General features: G+C 32.2%; 1 protein-coding gene across 1 annotated transcript; it reads left to right on the forward strand.

Annotated features, from left to right (window-relative positions):
* Positions 1-588: 588 nt before the first annotated feature.
* Positions 589-16592, forward strand: LOC100265103 (tropinone reductase homolog At2g29260, chloroplastic). The gene is made up of 10 exons (XM_002282719.5): positions 589-723; positions 886-1093; positions 1641-1857; positions 1949-2055; positions 3565-3720; positions 12917-12969; positions 13127-13334; positions 14254-14470; positions 14566-14672; positions 16230-16592. Exons 1-10 carry the CDS (start codon positions 635-637, stop codon positions 16413-16415), a joined length of 1548 nt encoding a protein of 515 aa, XP_002282755.2. The 5' UTR covers positions 589-634; the 3' UTR covers positions 16416-16592.
* Positions 16593-18502: the final 1910 nt, after the last annotated feature.

Here is an 18502-nt window from a genome sequence, read left to right on the forward strand (position 1 = left end):
TAATAATTTAAATTTTAGTAAACATTTATTTGTTTATTAATAATAACCATGACTGAAATATTTAAATATATAAATAAATATTTTTATATTATATTATTCAATATACAAAAAAAAATATAATTAAGTAATACATATATTAGTATTATTTTATAATATACTTTATAAATATTTTTCTTTTTCTTTTTTGACTAAAATTTTAATTTTTTTTTTAATCAAAATTTTTTATTTTTCAAAACAAGTGACATAAAAAAAATATTTTAAAATTATGATGCATAAAATATATATATATATATACTTGATGTATGAAGGATATTAAAAAAAACGGTAAATAATATATTTCATCAGTTATTATATCCATCCCCAAAAACCAAATATAAACCATTTTCTTATCCTATTTTGACCTAGCCCGCTGCCACGTCACATCTTAAGAAGGCGCAGTAATAGGCCCTATAAATATGAAGGTATATCAGGTAGTAAATGTAAATCAAAGAATTAATATCCATTTCCAGAACGGCGTCGTTTTTTGGCGTGTGAAAAACGACTAAGCCCATTTATGTGATTAGGATATCCAAATCAGCAAAAAAACGATACACATTATAACACGTCACTCAGCCCCATCAAGGTATATCTTTTCATGGCGGAGGGAAATGGCGGTTTCAGCAGCTCCGGATGGTCTCTCAGAGGCACGACCGCTCTCGTCACCGGTGGCACTCGTGGAATCGGGTATCTCTGTCACTTGCATTCCCTTTTTCTTTCACTTTCTTTTGCTTTCTTTTCCAGGAATCTGGCTCACTTTGAACTTTTTCTATATACTTTTTTTTGGTTGAACTCGAACCCATATCGCTATATGACGCTGTTTAGTGTTTTCTCTCTAATCCGTTGTAGATATGCGGTAGTAGAAGAGCTGGCTGGACTGGGTTCCACCGTACACACCTGTTCACGGAACGAAGCAGAGCTCGATAAATGCTTGCGCGAGTGGCATGCTAAGGGTTTTGCAGTGACTGGTTCGGTTTGTGATGGGTCGGATCGAGCCCAGCGTGAGCAGTTGATGGAGAAGGTCTCTTCCATTTTCAATGGGAAGCTTAATATCCTGGTGAGTATACATCGTGTCGGTTATTTGTGTTATGTGTGAGTACTGGCTGTTTGTAGAATGTCCTACTCCAAGATATTGATTTGGGTTTTAAAGGAAGAGAAGAACTATCCTAATTTCTTTGGAAATTGGCATTCAACTATATTTTACCAGCCGGGTCTTAAATTTTTGCTTTTACTGTGGGATGGCATTATGGATTTTGGCTTGTGGAGCTTAAATTCAATTTGAATTTTAAAATTAGCCCGCGAATGAAAGTGAATCCTGATAACAGGTAGAAGAGAGTAATGAAAATCCTAAGAAGAGTAGGATTCTATTTTTAATAATATTTTTTAAAAAATCCCTCAGATGTTGTGTTTCTAAGCTATGTGCCCTCTGGTGATACATTTCTTTAACTTTAAAGTAGTATAGGATAATGCATGTATCTTTCATTTTCGATTAACCTAACCTATTCACCCACTCATATTGCAAAGGGCCTTGGTACCAAAAGTAAAAATGTTTTTCTTGTTTCCTGGACCTTTTGGAGAGTCACTCATACATGTTTTGGCCCCAGATAAATAATGTGGGGACAAATATCAGGAAACCAACAGTTGATTTCACTGCTGCAGAATATTCAACAATCATGACTACCAACCTTGAATCTGCTTACCATCTGTGCCAACTTGCCCACCCTCTTTTAAAAGCATCTGGAGCAGGAAGCATTGTGTTTATTTCCTCTGTTGCAGGTGTGTTGAGTTTGGGTACTGGATCAATTTATGCAGCAACAAAAGGTATGATACTGTCATAGTGTAGCATCTTTTCTGCTTTGAAACAGGGTATGAAAAAGTTAAAAGGCTTTGTGTTCTTTTTTTCTGTGTGCAGCTGCAATGAATCAACTTACAAAGAATTTATCTTGTGAGTGGGCAAAAGACAATATCAGGAGCAATAGTGTTGCACCCTGGTACATCAAGACCTCTCTTGTTGAACATGTAATATCCTTTATCCTGCTTATGCTCTTCCTAGAATACTTCGTTTTTCTTGAGATGTGTGGATATTTGGCATGAAAGACGTGTTCTTCATTAATACTATATTATGCATTACTTCATCTACAATAGCATACCTCCTATTCCCGTCATGACTACCATAGTAACATTGTCCTGATCTAACAGCATTGACATCCTGCATACGCATATGCCTGATTTTCTTCTGCTAAACATTCAGAACCTAGGTATATATGGATAAGATGTAATTATGTGACATTTCTAATAGGTGATTTGGTGGTTACCTTTGACTGAAAACACCAATAGCAATAATCAACCACTTCCTTTCTCCCTCCATGTAGTCTTCCTGGACAAGGGTGTCCAATTTGTCTCATGAAACATGTTTTTTAAAGCATTGATACATATTTTATTTTATTTTTTATTTATAACCGAGGAACCTTTCATAGCCAAGCCCTTAGGACTCTCCATGTGGACCCAAACTTCGGGGTGTTGACCGCCCTGCAACAACTAGCACTGGGTAAATTCAGGATATCATCAGTGATAGGATTCGAATCCAAAATCATGTGCCACTTATTAGGACCACACTTCACGTTGACCAATTGGGCTACCCTAACGGGTTTAAAGAATTGATACATAGAACTATATAATATATTATACATCTAACTTAAGTACGAAAGTTACAGCAAAATTATAATGAAAATAAATAAGTCTGTATGATTACTATGTCTATGCATACTATACATACTTGTAGTTCCCTTTGTTATGAACCTTGTGTTCAACTTTCACTAGGGAACAGTTTCTCCATGCAACCCCATTTGTTAGCTTAAGATTTTGGGATAAAGAGAGTATAGTTGATTGGAAACCGACTCCAAAAGCAATTAAGAAGTACTAGTGATGCCCATTTGTTTTGACTTGCAACAAAATCTCATGCTGATTAATATCAAGATCTCGAAGAACCTACTTTTGGGGCTCTCTTGCACCCCATATTGTGTTGGTACAGCCAATCTTCCCCGGTCTTCTCCCGATATGGCACTTGACAAATACTAGCTTCTACAAACCAAGACATGACACTTTTTCTGTGTTTTCTTATTGTATGTATATGTCAAAAATTTGATTAATTTGCAATCTTGTACCTGTTCTCTACATATTTGCATCTATTTCCTAAGTTTTGTGAAGCTATGGTCCATGTCACCCTGAATTGAACAAATTTACATCATAATATTAATAAATCCTACTACTTCTTGATTGTTGATGTGGATGTTGGTATTGTATTTCAATTGTCGAAATGTCTTATAGTGACTGAGATACCGGTACTTTGATGTCATGGTTACTATAGGAAAAAAAAACAGAACATCTAAATTCACACTAGTAAACAAATAATGGGTGTGATTTCAAATCTAACAAAACCTAAGGGCTTTATTATGAAAATCCCAATTAGCAATCATGAATTGTATTCAAGTTTTTATTTTACTGATAACAGTTTTGTCTTGGTTGCAGTTGCTACAAAAGCAAGACTTCTTTGAAAGTGTAATCTCCAGAACACCCCTCAGACGACCAGGAGAGCCGAAGGAGGTCTCATCTCTGGTGGCATTCCTTTGCCTTCCTGTGGCTTCTTACATCACAGGGCAGGTTATTTGCGTGGACGGTGGAATGACTGTGAATGGTTTCAATCCCAACATCTGAAAGAGGAAGTCAGCCAGCTTCCCGGAGTAATAAATTCATTCTCTCTAAACTGTTACAACTTCCTAGATGAATTCCTTAAGTTTATAGTCTCCATTTTCCTGGTGGCTTTCAATTCCAAGAATACTAGTATCTTGTAACACCAACCCCATGCTTGTGTTAAACGGAAGCACCACCACCTTAGTTCCATTGCTCACCATGGTGTTGTTGGGTGGTGTCCCTATATAAAATTGAAAGGAAAGATTAGAGAACTTGGATAATCTGTGGTGTCCACGCCATTGGATTGCTGAAAAATGTAAAAGTTCATGTGACATTTATGTTAGCCTAACTCTACTAGATATTGCCAACCCCAAACAATCACAAGTAAAATATCTAACCAATTTATAATGTTATTGGGAGGGCTCCTACAGCAACTAAGGTTGGTGCTTTGAACGGGTAAGGGCATACTTTCGACCAAGATATTATGATTTGGGCAGAGAGTTTTTGTAAATAAACATTCTCTGGCAAATTTATAAAGGAGACAAATATTTTCATTAAAGTCAAAATAGAACCAAAATGAATAAATAAATATTCTCTTGTTCATAAATTTTCTTAATGAAAAAGACAAATTATTTAAATAAAAAAACCAAATTCTTTGAATTAAATAATTAAATCTTAAGAAATTTCAAAATTTAATTTTCTAATTTCACTTATTAATATAGGTGACTTCCTTCAATGAGCAGATTTCTTTGGATTAAAAATACACAAAATTTCACAAAATTTTCACATTATAAAAAAAAAAAAAAAAAGTTTCACGTACAAAAACAAAAAACAAAAGAAGTACTACATACATGATTTTCGTCTTTTAATAAATTCATTCGAAAACAAGTCACTTGTGATCCTCGATTAATCTCTAAAACTAAGGAATCATTTTGATTGTGGTCTTTCAAATTGTGATCAAGATGGAAGAATCAGAAAATTATATTCTTTTATAGGAAAATATTACCAAAAAGATTATAACCCACAAATTATTAATTTTAATAAATTTTTTGTTCTAGGACTTTCACAAGATTTGTATGTACATTGAGCAATAAAAAAACTTTATTTTCCATGTAAAATAAAATAACACTAAAATAATTAATATTAATAATATTTTTTCAAGTCCTAATACTAAAGTGGACAGTATAATTATTACTCATGTTTATAAGAACACGAATATTGAATTATATACTTATGAATGCAAACCAAATGCTCGTGATTACAATTTAAGTTGTATTCTTGTGAACGCATATGAATTGTGTTCACTAGGACATGAATCTCTTTACGTTGATTCAATAGTAGTTGGGTTAGAGTCATATTGTCTAAGCACGAACCAAAGTCATGTTCTAATAATTATGAACAAAGTCATGTTCCTATGAACACGAACGATGATTTGAATTATGAACACGGATAGAAAATTATCTCCACATGAATTTAGTTACAAGAATTCAATGAATATTTTATATTTTAAACTGTTTTAATCTAAACTATCGAAATGATGACAAATGTATTTCAAAAAGATATAAAAATTGAAGAAAATTCTAGAAGATGGCAGATAAAAAATTAGTATAACAACCAATACCAAATCGGTACGAATGAAAAGTCGGATCTAATCACAATATAATGTATGTGCAATTTATTTTATATGTACAATTTTTGCTTTCTTTGATCATTTTTTGTGATTTTAGCTTAAATTCATCGAAAAGACGAGTTGCCTTTTTACGGGATAAGACGGATGAGTTCGTTATTCATCTTGATATAAATTATGATAATTGGTTGGTCACGCAAAAGAAGCCCCCTTAGATTACAACTCACTCTCTGTGCCACAAATGAGTAGTTGCATGCTTGCATAGGTAGTAAATTTGTAATGACCGGGTATTTTAGACCACGTTAGAATTTCTAATTTGAAAAGTCTTCTTTCGAGTGGTGGTTAAAAAGTCAAAAAAGAAAAGTGGTTGGAGAACACGTGTTAATTTTGGATTGGCGAAATTCGAAATATTTTATGTCACGTCAGCCTTATGGTAGAAAATTTTTTAGCATCGTAGAAATTGAAAATTTCTTGAAACAAAAACGAAAAAGTGAAAAATGAATTAATTAAAATTAACTGAAACTAATTAAGTAAAAATTAAATTAAATTACTTAATAATAAAATTAAGAAAATTAAAATTTCGGATTGGTGTTTAATAAATTATTTTGTGTGTTGTTAAAAAAAATGAAGTAAATTGGAAATGAAATGAAAAATAAGCAAAATAAAAGAAATAAAAGAAAAGAATTCAAAGACTTATTTTGTTGGGCCATGGGCTTATGGCTGGGGTTAAAAGCAAAAGAATTGGGATTTTAAAAAGGAAAAGAGAAAGGGAATGGAAAGTGGCAGAAGGGAGCTCTCGCTGACTGCTGGGAAAAGTTTTTCCGTCAGATCTTTGGTCTGCCGTTTGGATGGCCTAACGTCGTCCGTTCCACGTGAAATTTTGAGGAAGTGTTCTACTCGACGCGAGGAACAATTCTACTATGGCTGATCTTGATTTTAACAATTTGATTTGTAGATCTGTAGTATGAAAACCTAACCCTAAAACTTTAATTAAATGTTTTATTCCTTGAAAAAAAATTGTAGATATTGTCGTTATGAGTTAAATAATGTTTGTGATATAAGAATTTTATTGGATGATTGAGAATATTTTTGAAATTTTTGTGATTTTGGGATTTATTTATTTTTATTAATAAATGGTTGCTTTTGGGTTGTTAAAATTATTAGAATTGTTGGAAAATTATGAAATTGTGGTATAATTTATAATTTATTGATATACGTTTTTTTTAGAATTATTGGAATATTTTTTATAATTTTATTGTGAAAAAATAATTATATTTGATTATTGAAAATCATTGAAGTTATGGAAAATTATGTAATGTTGGTATAGATTATGTTTAATTGAGCAACGCATGCCATCGCGCATGCCATGACGCGTGCCATCGCCCGTGCCAGGAGCCGAGCCAAGACACGGGACGCGTGCCACCACCTGTGTCATGACGCGTGCCACGGGGCCTTACATGGTGCCCGCGAGCCGAGCCAAGACACGCGACGCGTGCCACGGGGCCTTGCATGGTGCCCATGACCCGAGCCAAGACACTTGACGCATGCCACCGCCCGTGCCATGACGCGTGCCACTTCATCTCAATTAAACATAATCTATACCAACATTCCATAATTTTCCACAACTCCAATGATTTTCAATAATCAAATATAATTATTTTTTCACAATAAAATTACCAAAAATATTCCAATAATTCTCAAAAAAACATATATCAATAAATTATAAATTATACCACAATTTCATAATTTTCTAAAAATTCCAATAATGTTAACAACCCAAAAGCAACCATTTATCAATCAAAAAAAATCCCAAAATCACAAAAATTCCAAAAATATTCACAATCATCCAATAAAATTCCTATATCACAAACTATTAGAAAAATGGGGCTAATCCAACCTATGGTAATCACCCTAGAGGGGGGGTGAATAGGGTGATGCTCTCTTTTCGCAAATTTAAACAAGTGAATGTAAGAGACAATTATATGCAAGTATATAATAAGCAATATATAAACAATTGCATATAAATTAAAGAGTAGGGAAGAGAGAATGCAAATACAAGAGTTTATAATGGTTCGGCACAACCCAGCCTACATCCACTCTCCTCTAACTTCAATCCCGAGCTTGAGGTTCCACTAATTCAAGCTTCCAAACCAAGCCTTCAAGCAATACAATTGGATTATGGTTCCAATTCACCCTCTTGGACTTTTGGCTCCAAACACCCTTTACACTTCTCAAGAGATATCCCTCTCTTGAACAACTTCCTCTCAAGGATTTACAAATAAAAGATCTTACAAAAATCCTAGCACAAGAACTTTAACTTCAATTGATATAAAAAAACTAGGATTAAAATGTGCACTAAGGATATGCAAGTTTTAGAATAATGGTGTACTCAAAAACACTCTTCCAAGGCTCAAATATAATCAAGAAAGATTTGGGAAGGTTAAGTTTTTTTAACAATGAAGATTGGAGCCTTTTTATAGAAGAGAAAGTCAAATTAGCCGTTTGGGGGTTCGACCGGTCAAGCTAGGGGTCGACCGGTTGACTAGCCGTTAGCATTTAATGTTTGGCAGGTGACCGTTGGGCCTCAACCGAACCTCGACCGATCATCGACCAGACCTCGACCTGGAAGAGAAGGCCACTAGGGGAGAGAAAAACTTTTTGGCCTCCCTCGACCGGTACTCAACCAGACGAGCACAACCGGTCGACCAGTTCCTCAACCGGTTGAAATGGCTGAGCCATTTTTTGGCTCAACACCCAACCTTTTTCAACTTAAAACCTTTTAAAACAAGTTTAAAAGATATTTAACACAAGGTTTTAGTTGAAAACATAAAATCATCCAATTCTTAAGATATTTCAAACAATATTACTCTTGGATGATTTTGGTGCATAAATAAAAAATGAAATGCATGAAAGTCCTAGTGTACCAACAACCTTACAAAGAGATCTTATGAAACTTGGGTCTTGAAAAACACTTCTCTTTGAGGTGGTCTTCTTCTTCATGATTTCTCTTTGGCTTGATTTATCTTTGTGATTGTCACTTTGGAAATCGTCTTGCCTAATCACACTTGAAATATAATCATTAGTTCTAAACCTTGTTTTGTTATCATCAAAATCAAGATTACTCAAACTTTGGTTTCACACAAACATTATCTAGTTAACTCATAACGACAAGATCTACAATTTTTACTCAATGATTAAAGCATTTAAATAAAGTTTTAGGGTTAGATTTTCCTACCACATATCTACAAATCAGACCGTTAAAATCAAGATCAGTCATTGAGAATCGTTCCTCGCGTCGAGTAGAACACTTTCTCAAATTTTCATGCGGAACAGACGACGTTCGACCGTCCAAACGACCGGCCAAAGATCCGATGGAAAAACTTCTCCTCACAGTCACCAAGAGTTCCCTTCTACCACTTTCCATTCTCTTTCTCTTTTCCTTTTTAAAATCCCACTTTTTTGTTTTTAACCCCAACCACAAGCCCACACCCATCCAAATAAGTCTTTGAATTCTTTTTTTTTTTTATTTCTTGTGTTTTGCTTATTTTTCATTTCATTTTCAATTCACTTCATTTGTTTTTTTAACAACACACAAAATAATTTATTAAACACCAACCCAAAATTTTAATTTTCTCAATTTTATTATTAAGCAATTTAATTTAATTTTTACTTAATTAGTTCAAGTTAATTTTAATTAATTCATTTTTCCCTTTTTCGTTTTTCGTTTTCAAAAATTTTTAATTTCTACAATCCTCATAAATTTTCTACCATAAGACTGACGTGGCACAAAATTTTCAACTCACCTAATTGACTGCTCTCCAATCAATTAGTCAAAATGTTTCCGAAGTTGATTTGTTATTGTAATATTATATTTTCTAACTAAATATTATAAAGAATATTGTATAGAAATCATCTTTGTTTTTAGAGTCATCAACCTTCCTTCTATAGTATATAACAGCTTCTTTGAACTTCGAAACATGCGCTTTCCCTAGTTTATATGTGGTGTCCAAATTATTCTCTAGTTTTCAATTATTGCTAGGACTATACAAAAATATTTTAAAAGACCTTCAATTTATTTTTCTTTTTTTTAAATAAAAAAAAAACATATTCTTAGAACACATTTTTAAAAACTGTTTTTTAGATCAAAAGTTTATAAAACAATTTTTCTAAGTTTAAAAAAAAGTATAAGAAATTAAAAAAAAAAAAATCATTTGTGAAACATTTATTTAACATGTTTTATAAGTAAAAAAAATTAAAAATTATTTTTTTTTCAAAACTTTAATTTTTCAAGTAAAAAAAAATCATTTTTCTACTTTTTTAATTTTAAAAATAAAAAATTATTTTGAAGAACCATCTCCACCACAACAATATAAATGGCTAAAAAAAATTATAAGCATCAATAGTCAGAACTAGGCCCATGTTGGCCCATGGCTATACCACTTGGGCCGGCCAAACCAGCCCATAAGGCCTGGTTCTAGGAGAGCCTCGCCTGCAAAACACACCCTTAGGGCTTCGGTACTTGTTAACCCTCCCACAGTCATGATTACATTGACCCATTTTCTCTACTTTCTCTAGCATGTTTTCTAACAAGTCCAGCCAATCGACCCAAAATTGGTCATAGATCTCATGTAACTCGATTTGGATTTTGTCACCTATCCCTTACTAGTCAAGAAACATGTGATGAAGGGGACAAGTCATATACATCCATTATCACATAATGCATGGCCTAGAGTACATTTGGCACTCATTGTAGAAAACGTTTTTAAACATTTTAACTCTTGAATGATAAAAACTTTCAAGTATTAAAAATGTTTAAAACGCTTCTTAAAATCACTATCAAATGAGTTCTTAATAGTGGTTACATGGTTGAATTGTCAAATCTAAATTGAGTACTTGAAGCAACTCTACTTAATCTCATTTCTCTTTGTATCAAGCCTCATAATGAATTGTCCAATATTTAGGGTGACAAGAGACGAGACGCTCAATTATAATATTTTAATATTACTATTGGAGTAAAGCTAAAAAGTTATGGTTACATGCTTGCCTCTATAAAAAATAAAAAATGATCGAATTTTAATGTAATATTCTCTATAGCATTATAAAATGATTCTCTTTTACATATGGATATAGAAAAACTTCTCTAAACATGTCTATAGAATATAGATATGTTTAGTCCAAACATGTTAAAACCCTATGTATCTTTATGTAAATTATTTTATTTTTATATTTTTGAACTAATATTGTTTGCATTCAAGTAGCATAACAAAAATAATAAAAATCAAATTTACAAATTAAAATTAAAATATAAAAACAAAATATTACTTCAGAACTCAAAATTCATTACTTTATTAATATTTATTTTATTTACATTGTTTTTTAGATCTTTTTCCATATGGATTTTTTCATTAATGTTTTTCCTAAAAGAAATGTAAAATTAAATATGTTTGAAATTGAAATCATAAAGGTATTTAAGTTCTTCTCCAATACTAATTCTTCGATCTTTTTTATTTTTCATTAAATTATTATTTTAATATTATTTGTGTGGATAATGTTTAAGACATTATCCATTCTTTCCTATTATTATTTTTCTGCTTTTTATGTCAATATTTTTATTAATTTTCTTTGAATATCATAGTCTTTTTAATTTTAATATTTCTTTAAAAGTTTTATTTTATAAAATGCTAATAATAAATTCTATGAAATTTTCAAATAAAGTATATAAATAGTAGTCAATTGCATTTCATTTTCTTTAGATACCTATTTTATATTTTTTTCTTATTTTATTGAGGATCAAAATCATAATTTTATTATATGGTAACAAATTCTTAATTGGTGCTCCGATTGACCTCTTCAAACATTTGGTTAGGATTAGGATATATATAATCCTAAAAAAATCTCTAAGATTCTTTATTAAAATTAGATGGTAGCATATTCTGCTCTTCAATTGATCTACGAGATTCTAAGGTTATTGTTCACCAGAATGAGATAAAATAATATACTTATATCTTATAATATCATATCTCATTTAATAGAATATATATATATATATATCTTAAAATATCATTTTTAATAGGGCATAATATCTTTAGATATTATATTTGATATACATGATATCCCAAAATAGTAAATATAATAAAATATGTTATACAATGTTTATATTTAGTTTGTGAAAGAACATGAATGTTACGCAAGAGTGTTCTTATTGACGAGAACACGAGTATTCGTATTCCCGTCTTTTATGTTAACAAACACGTTCTCTAAAAGTGATATGTGTCATCTTTAACAAATTATAAAAGATGAAGAGCCTTCAAGAAAAAATAAGATTTTTTAAAACAAAACAAGTATGATTTTATAGCATATTTTCTAATTTTCCTTTTTTAATTATAAATTTAATTTTTTAAATCAAATTTGTTTATTTTACCAAATAAGTAAGATATGTATATCTCATCACTAACAATATATTATTCTTTTACTTATCTCATACTATATCCAATCATCTAAGTATTATAAAAGATTCCTTATTTAGTGAATTTTATTTAGTTAGGATTAAAATTAATTGCTATCACATATTTTATTCTATATTAATCCCTTTAAGTCGATCAACGCACTAAGGGTGCTCTAATTCATCCACATAAAACCAAAAAAAAAAAAAATCGTTAGAAAAAGGAAACCCAAAAAAACTAAAAGAAAATATTTTTATTTATTTTTCTATTAATTAATTATGTTATATTTTTTAACACGTGAGAAGGATTGTCTCACGTGGGATAGCTTCTCAAAATTTCAAGGGCCACGAGGCGTTTATTCATTTGCTGGCTCATGCTCATTTGATTTTTGATGTTAAGCCAAGTAAGATGTCGGCTACAATAAGCAAAGGATAGTTCCTCATGCACCAGTGGAGGTCTCATCCACACGGGTTGGCTTGGCCAGGTGAATTGTTGGCCCTTGAAATTAATAAAAAACTTTATTTTCCACGTAGATTAAAAAAATTAAAAATTATTAATATTAATAATACTTTTTCGAGTCATACTCGGGACTAGTGTCACACGTTGATCATTTTTTCCTGAAAAGACGAGTCACCTTTTTGAAGGATGCGTTGGATATTAACACCGAAATGAATTCAATTTTTTTGAAATATGAGTGGGTTGGTCGTGCAGAAAAAGCCCCCCTTAGATTTCACCTCACTTTCCGCGCCACTAAGAGAAGTTGCGTATTTGCCTAGCATTTTGCTATGGATTTTATTGGAGGGAGTGGGGGCAAAAGTGTTTCCAGCCGAAACCATCAACGCCAGACAAGGGATTTGACCTAGCCCACGCTGCCACGTCACATCTTAGGAAGCTGAAATACTAGGTCTATAAATATGAAGGAATCTTAGGTAGTGAGTGAATCAAAGGATCGACATCCATTTCAAGAACGGCGTCGTTTTAGTGGCGTGTTAAACACGACTAATTCCTTTTTATGTGATTAGGATATCCGAATCACCAAAGAACGATCCACGTTCCCCTATCCTCGCAGAGAAGGTATCGTATCATGGCGGAATCAAACGGCAGTTTTGGCGGCTCTGGATGGTCTCTCAGAGGCACCACCGCTCTCGTCACCGGTGGCACTCGTGGAATCGGGTATCCGTCTCCTACATTCCCTTTTTCTCTCTCGTCCTTTCGCTTTCTTTCGCTTTCTTTTCCATGATTTTGGCTTACTTGGAGCCATTTCCATCTACTTTCTTTTGATCGAACCCATATCGCTACATGACGCTGTTTTCTCTCTAAACTTTCGTAGATATGCGGTAGTAGAAGAGCTGGCTGGACTGGGTGCCACCGTACACACCTGTTCACGTAACGAAGCAGAGCTCGACAAATGCTTGCGTGAATGGCATGCTAAGGGTTTTTCAGTGACTGCTTCGATTTGTGATGGGTCGGACCGAGCCCAACGTGAGAAGTTGATGGAGAAGGTCTCTTCCATTTTCAATGGGAAGCTTAATATCTTGGTGAGTATGCACTATACCAGCCGGGTCTTAATTTTTTTTTGCTTTTACAGTGGATGGCTTTTTGGATTTTGGTTTGTAGAGCTTAAATTCAATTTGAATTTTGAAACCTGTTTATTTGTAAAGAGACTATACCGTGGGTTCTGAATAAGGACATTCGAACTGAAAATAGACTTGTGTGGTGGAAGTATCTGTATGGAAATGGGACGAACAAGTGGCAGTCATTTGGTGGAGAGACTCAGGCAGCGTTTGATACGTGGGCGTGGGAATAGGAATGGAAATAGAAACTGCCAGGGAATGAAAGTGAGTCACGATAACAGGCAGAAGAGAGTAATGAAAATCCTAAAAAGACTAGGATTCTATTTCTATATTAATGAATTTTCTACCCATTTAAAAATATTTTCCATTTCTGTTCTCAGTTCACATGCTTGAAGAGAGGTTTCAGTATGAAAACTTTTGTATATCATTTAAGATTTGTTTTTTTTTTTCTAAAAATTGTTTTCAGTGCAAAAACAAAACAAGTGAAAAAACGTGACAAGTAATAAAAAAAATCATTTTTGTATTTTTTTAAACAATTATTTTTTAAAAATAATATTAGAGAAAAAAATCCCTCAGAAGTTGGTCAAGATAAGTAATTGTGATCTGGTTGATTAAAGGAGTGTCCAAATGAAATACTCCTACTTTTGGCTGTTTTAGTTGCTATCTCGGTAGGTACTTAGTCTTATAAGCTTTTGTCCTTTGAGGTTGCCTATATAGATTAGGACAGCATGAGCTTGTGTTTCTAAGCTGTGTCATATGTGCCCTCCGATGATACAAGAGTAAACATTTTTTTTTTTTTTTTTTTTTTGAATTTTAGAGTAGTGCAGGATAATGCATGTATCTTTCATTTTCACTCATATATATATATATGTTTTGGGCCCAGGTAAATAATGTGGGGACAAGCTTCAGGAAGCCAACAGTTGACTACACTGCTGCAGAATATTCAACAATCATGACTACCAACCTTGAATCTGCTTACCATCTGTGCCAACTTGCACACCCTCTTCTAAAAGCATCTGGAGCAGGAAGCATTGTGTTTGTTTCCTCTGTTGCAGGTGTGGTGAGTTTGGGTACTGGATCAATTTATGCAGCAACAAAAGGTATGTTACTTTCATGGTATAGCATTGAGTTGGAATTGGAAACCGGGCATGAAAATTGTAAAGGGCTTTGTGTTCTTTTTTCTATGCATGTGCAGCTGCAATAAATCAACTTACAAAGAATTTTGCTTGTGAGTGGGCAAAAGACAATATCAGGAGTAATAGTGTTGCTCCCTGGTACATCAAGACCTCCCTTGTTGAACATGTAATATCCTCTATCCTGCTTATACTCTTCCCAGTTTGCTTCATTTTTCTTGAGATGACTGTTGATTTATTCAGAAAAATGTGTGGATCTGTTCTTCATTTATAGTATGTTATGCAAGCATACCTCCTTTTCCCCATCATGACCACCATAATAGCGTTGTCCTGATTGAACATCATTAACATTCTGCATGCACATATGCCTGATTTTCTTCTGCTAAACATTTAGAACCTAGGTATATATGGGTAAGATGTATTTGTGTGACATTTCTAATAGGTGATTTGGTGGTTACCTTTGAGTACTGGTAACGCCAATAGCATATGACAATGGATCTGCATATAGACAAAGCATTTCAATAATCAACCACTCCCTTTCTTCCTTCCTGTAGTCTTCCTGGACAAGGCTGTCCAAGTTGTTTCATGAAACATGTTTTTTAAAGCAATGATACATATGACTATGTAATATATCTAACTCAAGGATGAAAGTTAGTATGCCTATGCATACTATATACATACTTGAAGTTCCCTTTGTTACGAACCTTGTGTTGTGTTAAACTTTCACAGGGGAACAGTTTCTCCATGCAACACCATTTGTTATCTTAAGATTTTGGGATAAAGAAAGTGTAATTGATTGGAGACCAACTCCAAAAGCAAGTAAGAAATACTAGTGATGCCCATTTGTTTTGACTTGCAACAACATCTCATGCTGCTTAATATCAAGATCTCTAAGACCATATTCTGTGGGCTCTCCTGCACCCCATATTGTGTTGGTGCAGCCAATCTTCCCTAGTCTTCTCCCAATCATAGCACTTGACAAACACTAGCTTCTACAAACCAAGACATGACACCTTCTCTGTGTTTTTTAATTATATGTATGTCAAGGATTTGATTAATTTTCAACCTTGTAAGTGTTCTCCACTTATTTGCATCTATATCTTAACTGGTTTGTAGCTATGGTCCATATGAATCTAACAATGTTACATCATGGTATTAATAAATCCTACTATTTCCTGATTGTTGATGTGGACGCGGGTTCTGTATTTCAGTTGTTGAAATGTCTTAAGAGTGACTAAGATACAGATACCACGATGTCATGGTTACTACAGGAAAAAATAAAATAAAATAAAATAAAATAACCGAACATCTAAATGGGCACTAGTATGCAAATAGTGATGACAGTGATCATGAGTCATGACAACGACTCTGAGATATCGTAGTCGCTTACCCTTGCCATGATACTATATTAAAATCTCTAGTCCACGTACTTCTGAGATCTTACCATATTCGCTGGTAGAAATTATGGTAATACATTTTAGTCCAAAGCACATGTCAATCATCATTAACCCATCGACTTTATGGAAAGCATCCTTTGTCTAGAAGGAGTGACTCACCGTGCCATTGTCTCCTGTTGTTTTTCTTTTCTGACCCTATTGCATAAAATCTGTGGTGGAATCATGAGATTCATTAAATCCTTCCTTTACAAAAAGGAATGGTCCTGAATTGGATGATTTTTATTCAAGGTTTCAATTTACTGATTACAACAGTGTTGTCTTGGCTGCAGTTGCTACAGAAGAAAGACTTCTTCGAAGGGATAGTCTCCCGAACTCCCCTTGGGCGCCCAGGAGAGCCGAAGGAGGTTGCATCTCTGGTAGCATTCCTTTGCCTTCCCGTGGCTTCTTACATCACAGGGCAGGTTATTTGCGTGGACGGTGGAATGACTGTGAATGGTTTCTATCCCACCATCTGAAAGAGGAACTCAGCCAGCTTTCCGGAATAATTTCATTCTCTCTGGACTGTTACATCTTCATAGATGAATTCCTTAAGTTTATAATCTCCGTTTTCCAGTTGATGTTTATATTATGCTCCTACAAGTGTTTGTGAACGCTTCTTAATGAGATGTTCAGAAAAATATGCTTCATTCAAAGATATTTGTTACCATGGCACAGGCTTTGCTCAGGCGTGAGTCAGGGGATGGCTCCACTATGGCTTGTCCTCATCCATTCAAGGCTTGAAGCCTCCAGAGCACTTCCACTTCCTCGCTTGGTCTCATTTCCCTTTCACGTGTCATTGTCTACGAAAAAGACTTCTGCTTTCTTCATTCCATTCGTCATCATTTTCCCTGATTTTAATATTTTATTACTATTTTGAGATTTTCTTCCCATCATTTATTATTGTCCTTTATTACAATTTTCAGTTTGAAAATGTAAATTCAAAAAAATGATATTTATTTTTTAAAGGTTCTTATAAAAATACCTTCAATAATTTTTTAATCCTAATCTCAAATAATTTTGAATTAAATAGTTCAAGATGAAAAATGGAAATTATTTTTTCTATTTTTTCAAAAGAATTTCAAATTTTTCTTAAGAGGTTAAAAAATGAAATATGGAATAAAATATGATATAAAAGGAATATAAATGTTAATAAAATATTATCTTAAAAGGTATAATATAAATATTTTATTTATTAAACTAAAGATTATTTTACATAAATATATTTTTTATAGTAAAATAATTTATCAAACCATTTGAAAATATATATATATATATATATATATATATATATATATATATATTAAAAATTAAATTAAAATGGATAACATAAAATTAAATTATAACCCAAAAACAATTTAAGGATATTTCATTAAAAAGGTATTTAGGATAAATTTCCTATTACCATGATTTGTTTTTTACTACTTTTTTTGGTTGAACAAAAAAAATTAATGACTTTTGGTATTTAATTAAAAATAAATTATAAGTATTTATAAATGTAACTAAATTAAATATTTTATTATTAATAGGTTTAATTTAGTCATGTCGATTGATATCAACATATTATTTTTAACTAAATAAAAAAAATCAATTATTTTAATTTTTTTATTTAACCATAAAACAAACATCATCTTTATTAAATATTTATGAGGTTAAAATTATAATGTTAATATTTTTTTATTAATTTTTTAAAATGATGAAAACTGAGGCCGTGTGTTGCTCCCATGTTATGATAGATGGTTTACAAAACGAGTCATACTTTACACTCTAATGTTTACGTTCAGATGTATTAATTCTAATTGATGAAAAATGTTAATTGAATAAATTATTTGATCTAATTGATTCGTATCATTGACCATATAAATTTGTTTTGAAAAATAGTTATTGGGATGTGTAGAATATGTTTATTTATATTTTTAAATATGTTTTTTTTACGTAGATTATAACTAAAGCAATTAAAAGATGTTTAAAAGTTATTTTTTTGAAAATATTTTATTTTCTAGTTTTAAAATCAATTTTCATGTTTTTTTTTGTCTTAAAAAAAATGTAGAAAATAATTGTTAAACAAATGTTGTAAATAGGAATGGCAACAGGGTGGGTTCAGGACGGGTCACCCCCCATCCTAATACCATCCATTTATTCAAAACAATTCTCATCTCCGTCCCATTTAAAAATTAAACGGAGCGGGCGGGTATGATAAATTCTCATACCCATCCAGCCCTTGCCCCATTTAACTTTTTTTTTCAATTTTAATTTTTTTTTTAAAAATGTTACTTTTAAAATTTTTAGTTACATTAAAATAATATATTTTATAAATAATTAAATTATTATATTTTTTATAACTTATTTTTTAAAAAATATTTTTTTTATTATCTCTATATTAAAAATAGTAAAATTAAATTTAAAATTAAATTAATTTTAAAATTTAAATTTAATTTAATTTTAAAATTAATTTTATATATAATGAGGGGCGAGACAGGGTAATACCCGAACCTATCCCGAGTTTTTAAAAAAATTCTCAAACCAATTTATTAAAATTAAACTCTGTCCCATTAGGGGTGGGGCG

This window comes from Vitis vinifera, chromosome 13 (genome assembly GCF_030704535.1).
Source record: "Vitis vinifera cultivar Pinot Noir 40024 chromosome 13, ASM3070453v1".
NCBI classification, from domain to species: Eukaryota; Viridiplantae; Streptophyta; class Magnoliopsida; order Vitales; family Vitaceae; genus Vitis; species Vitis vinifera.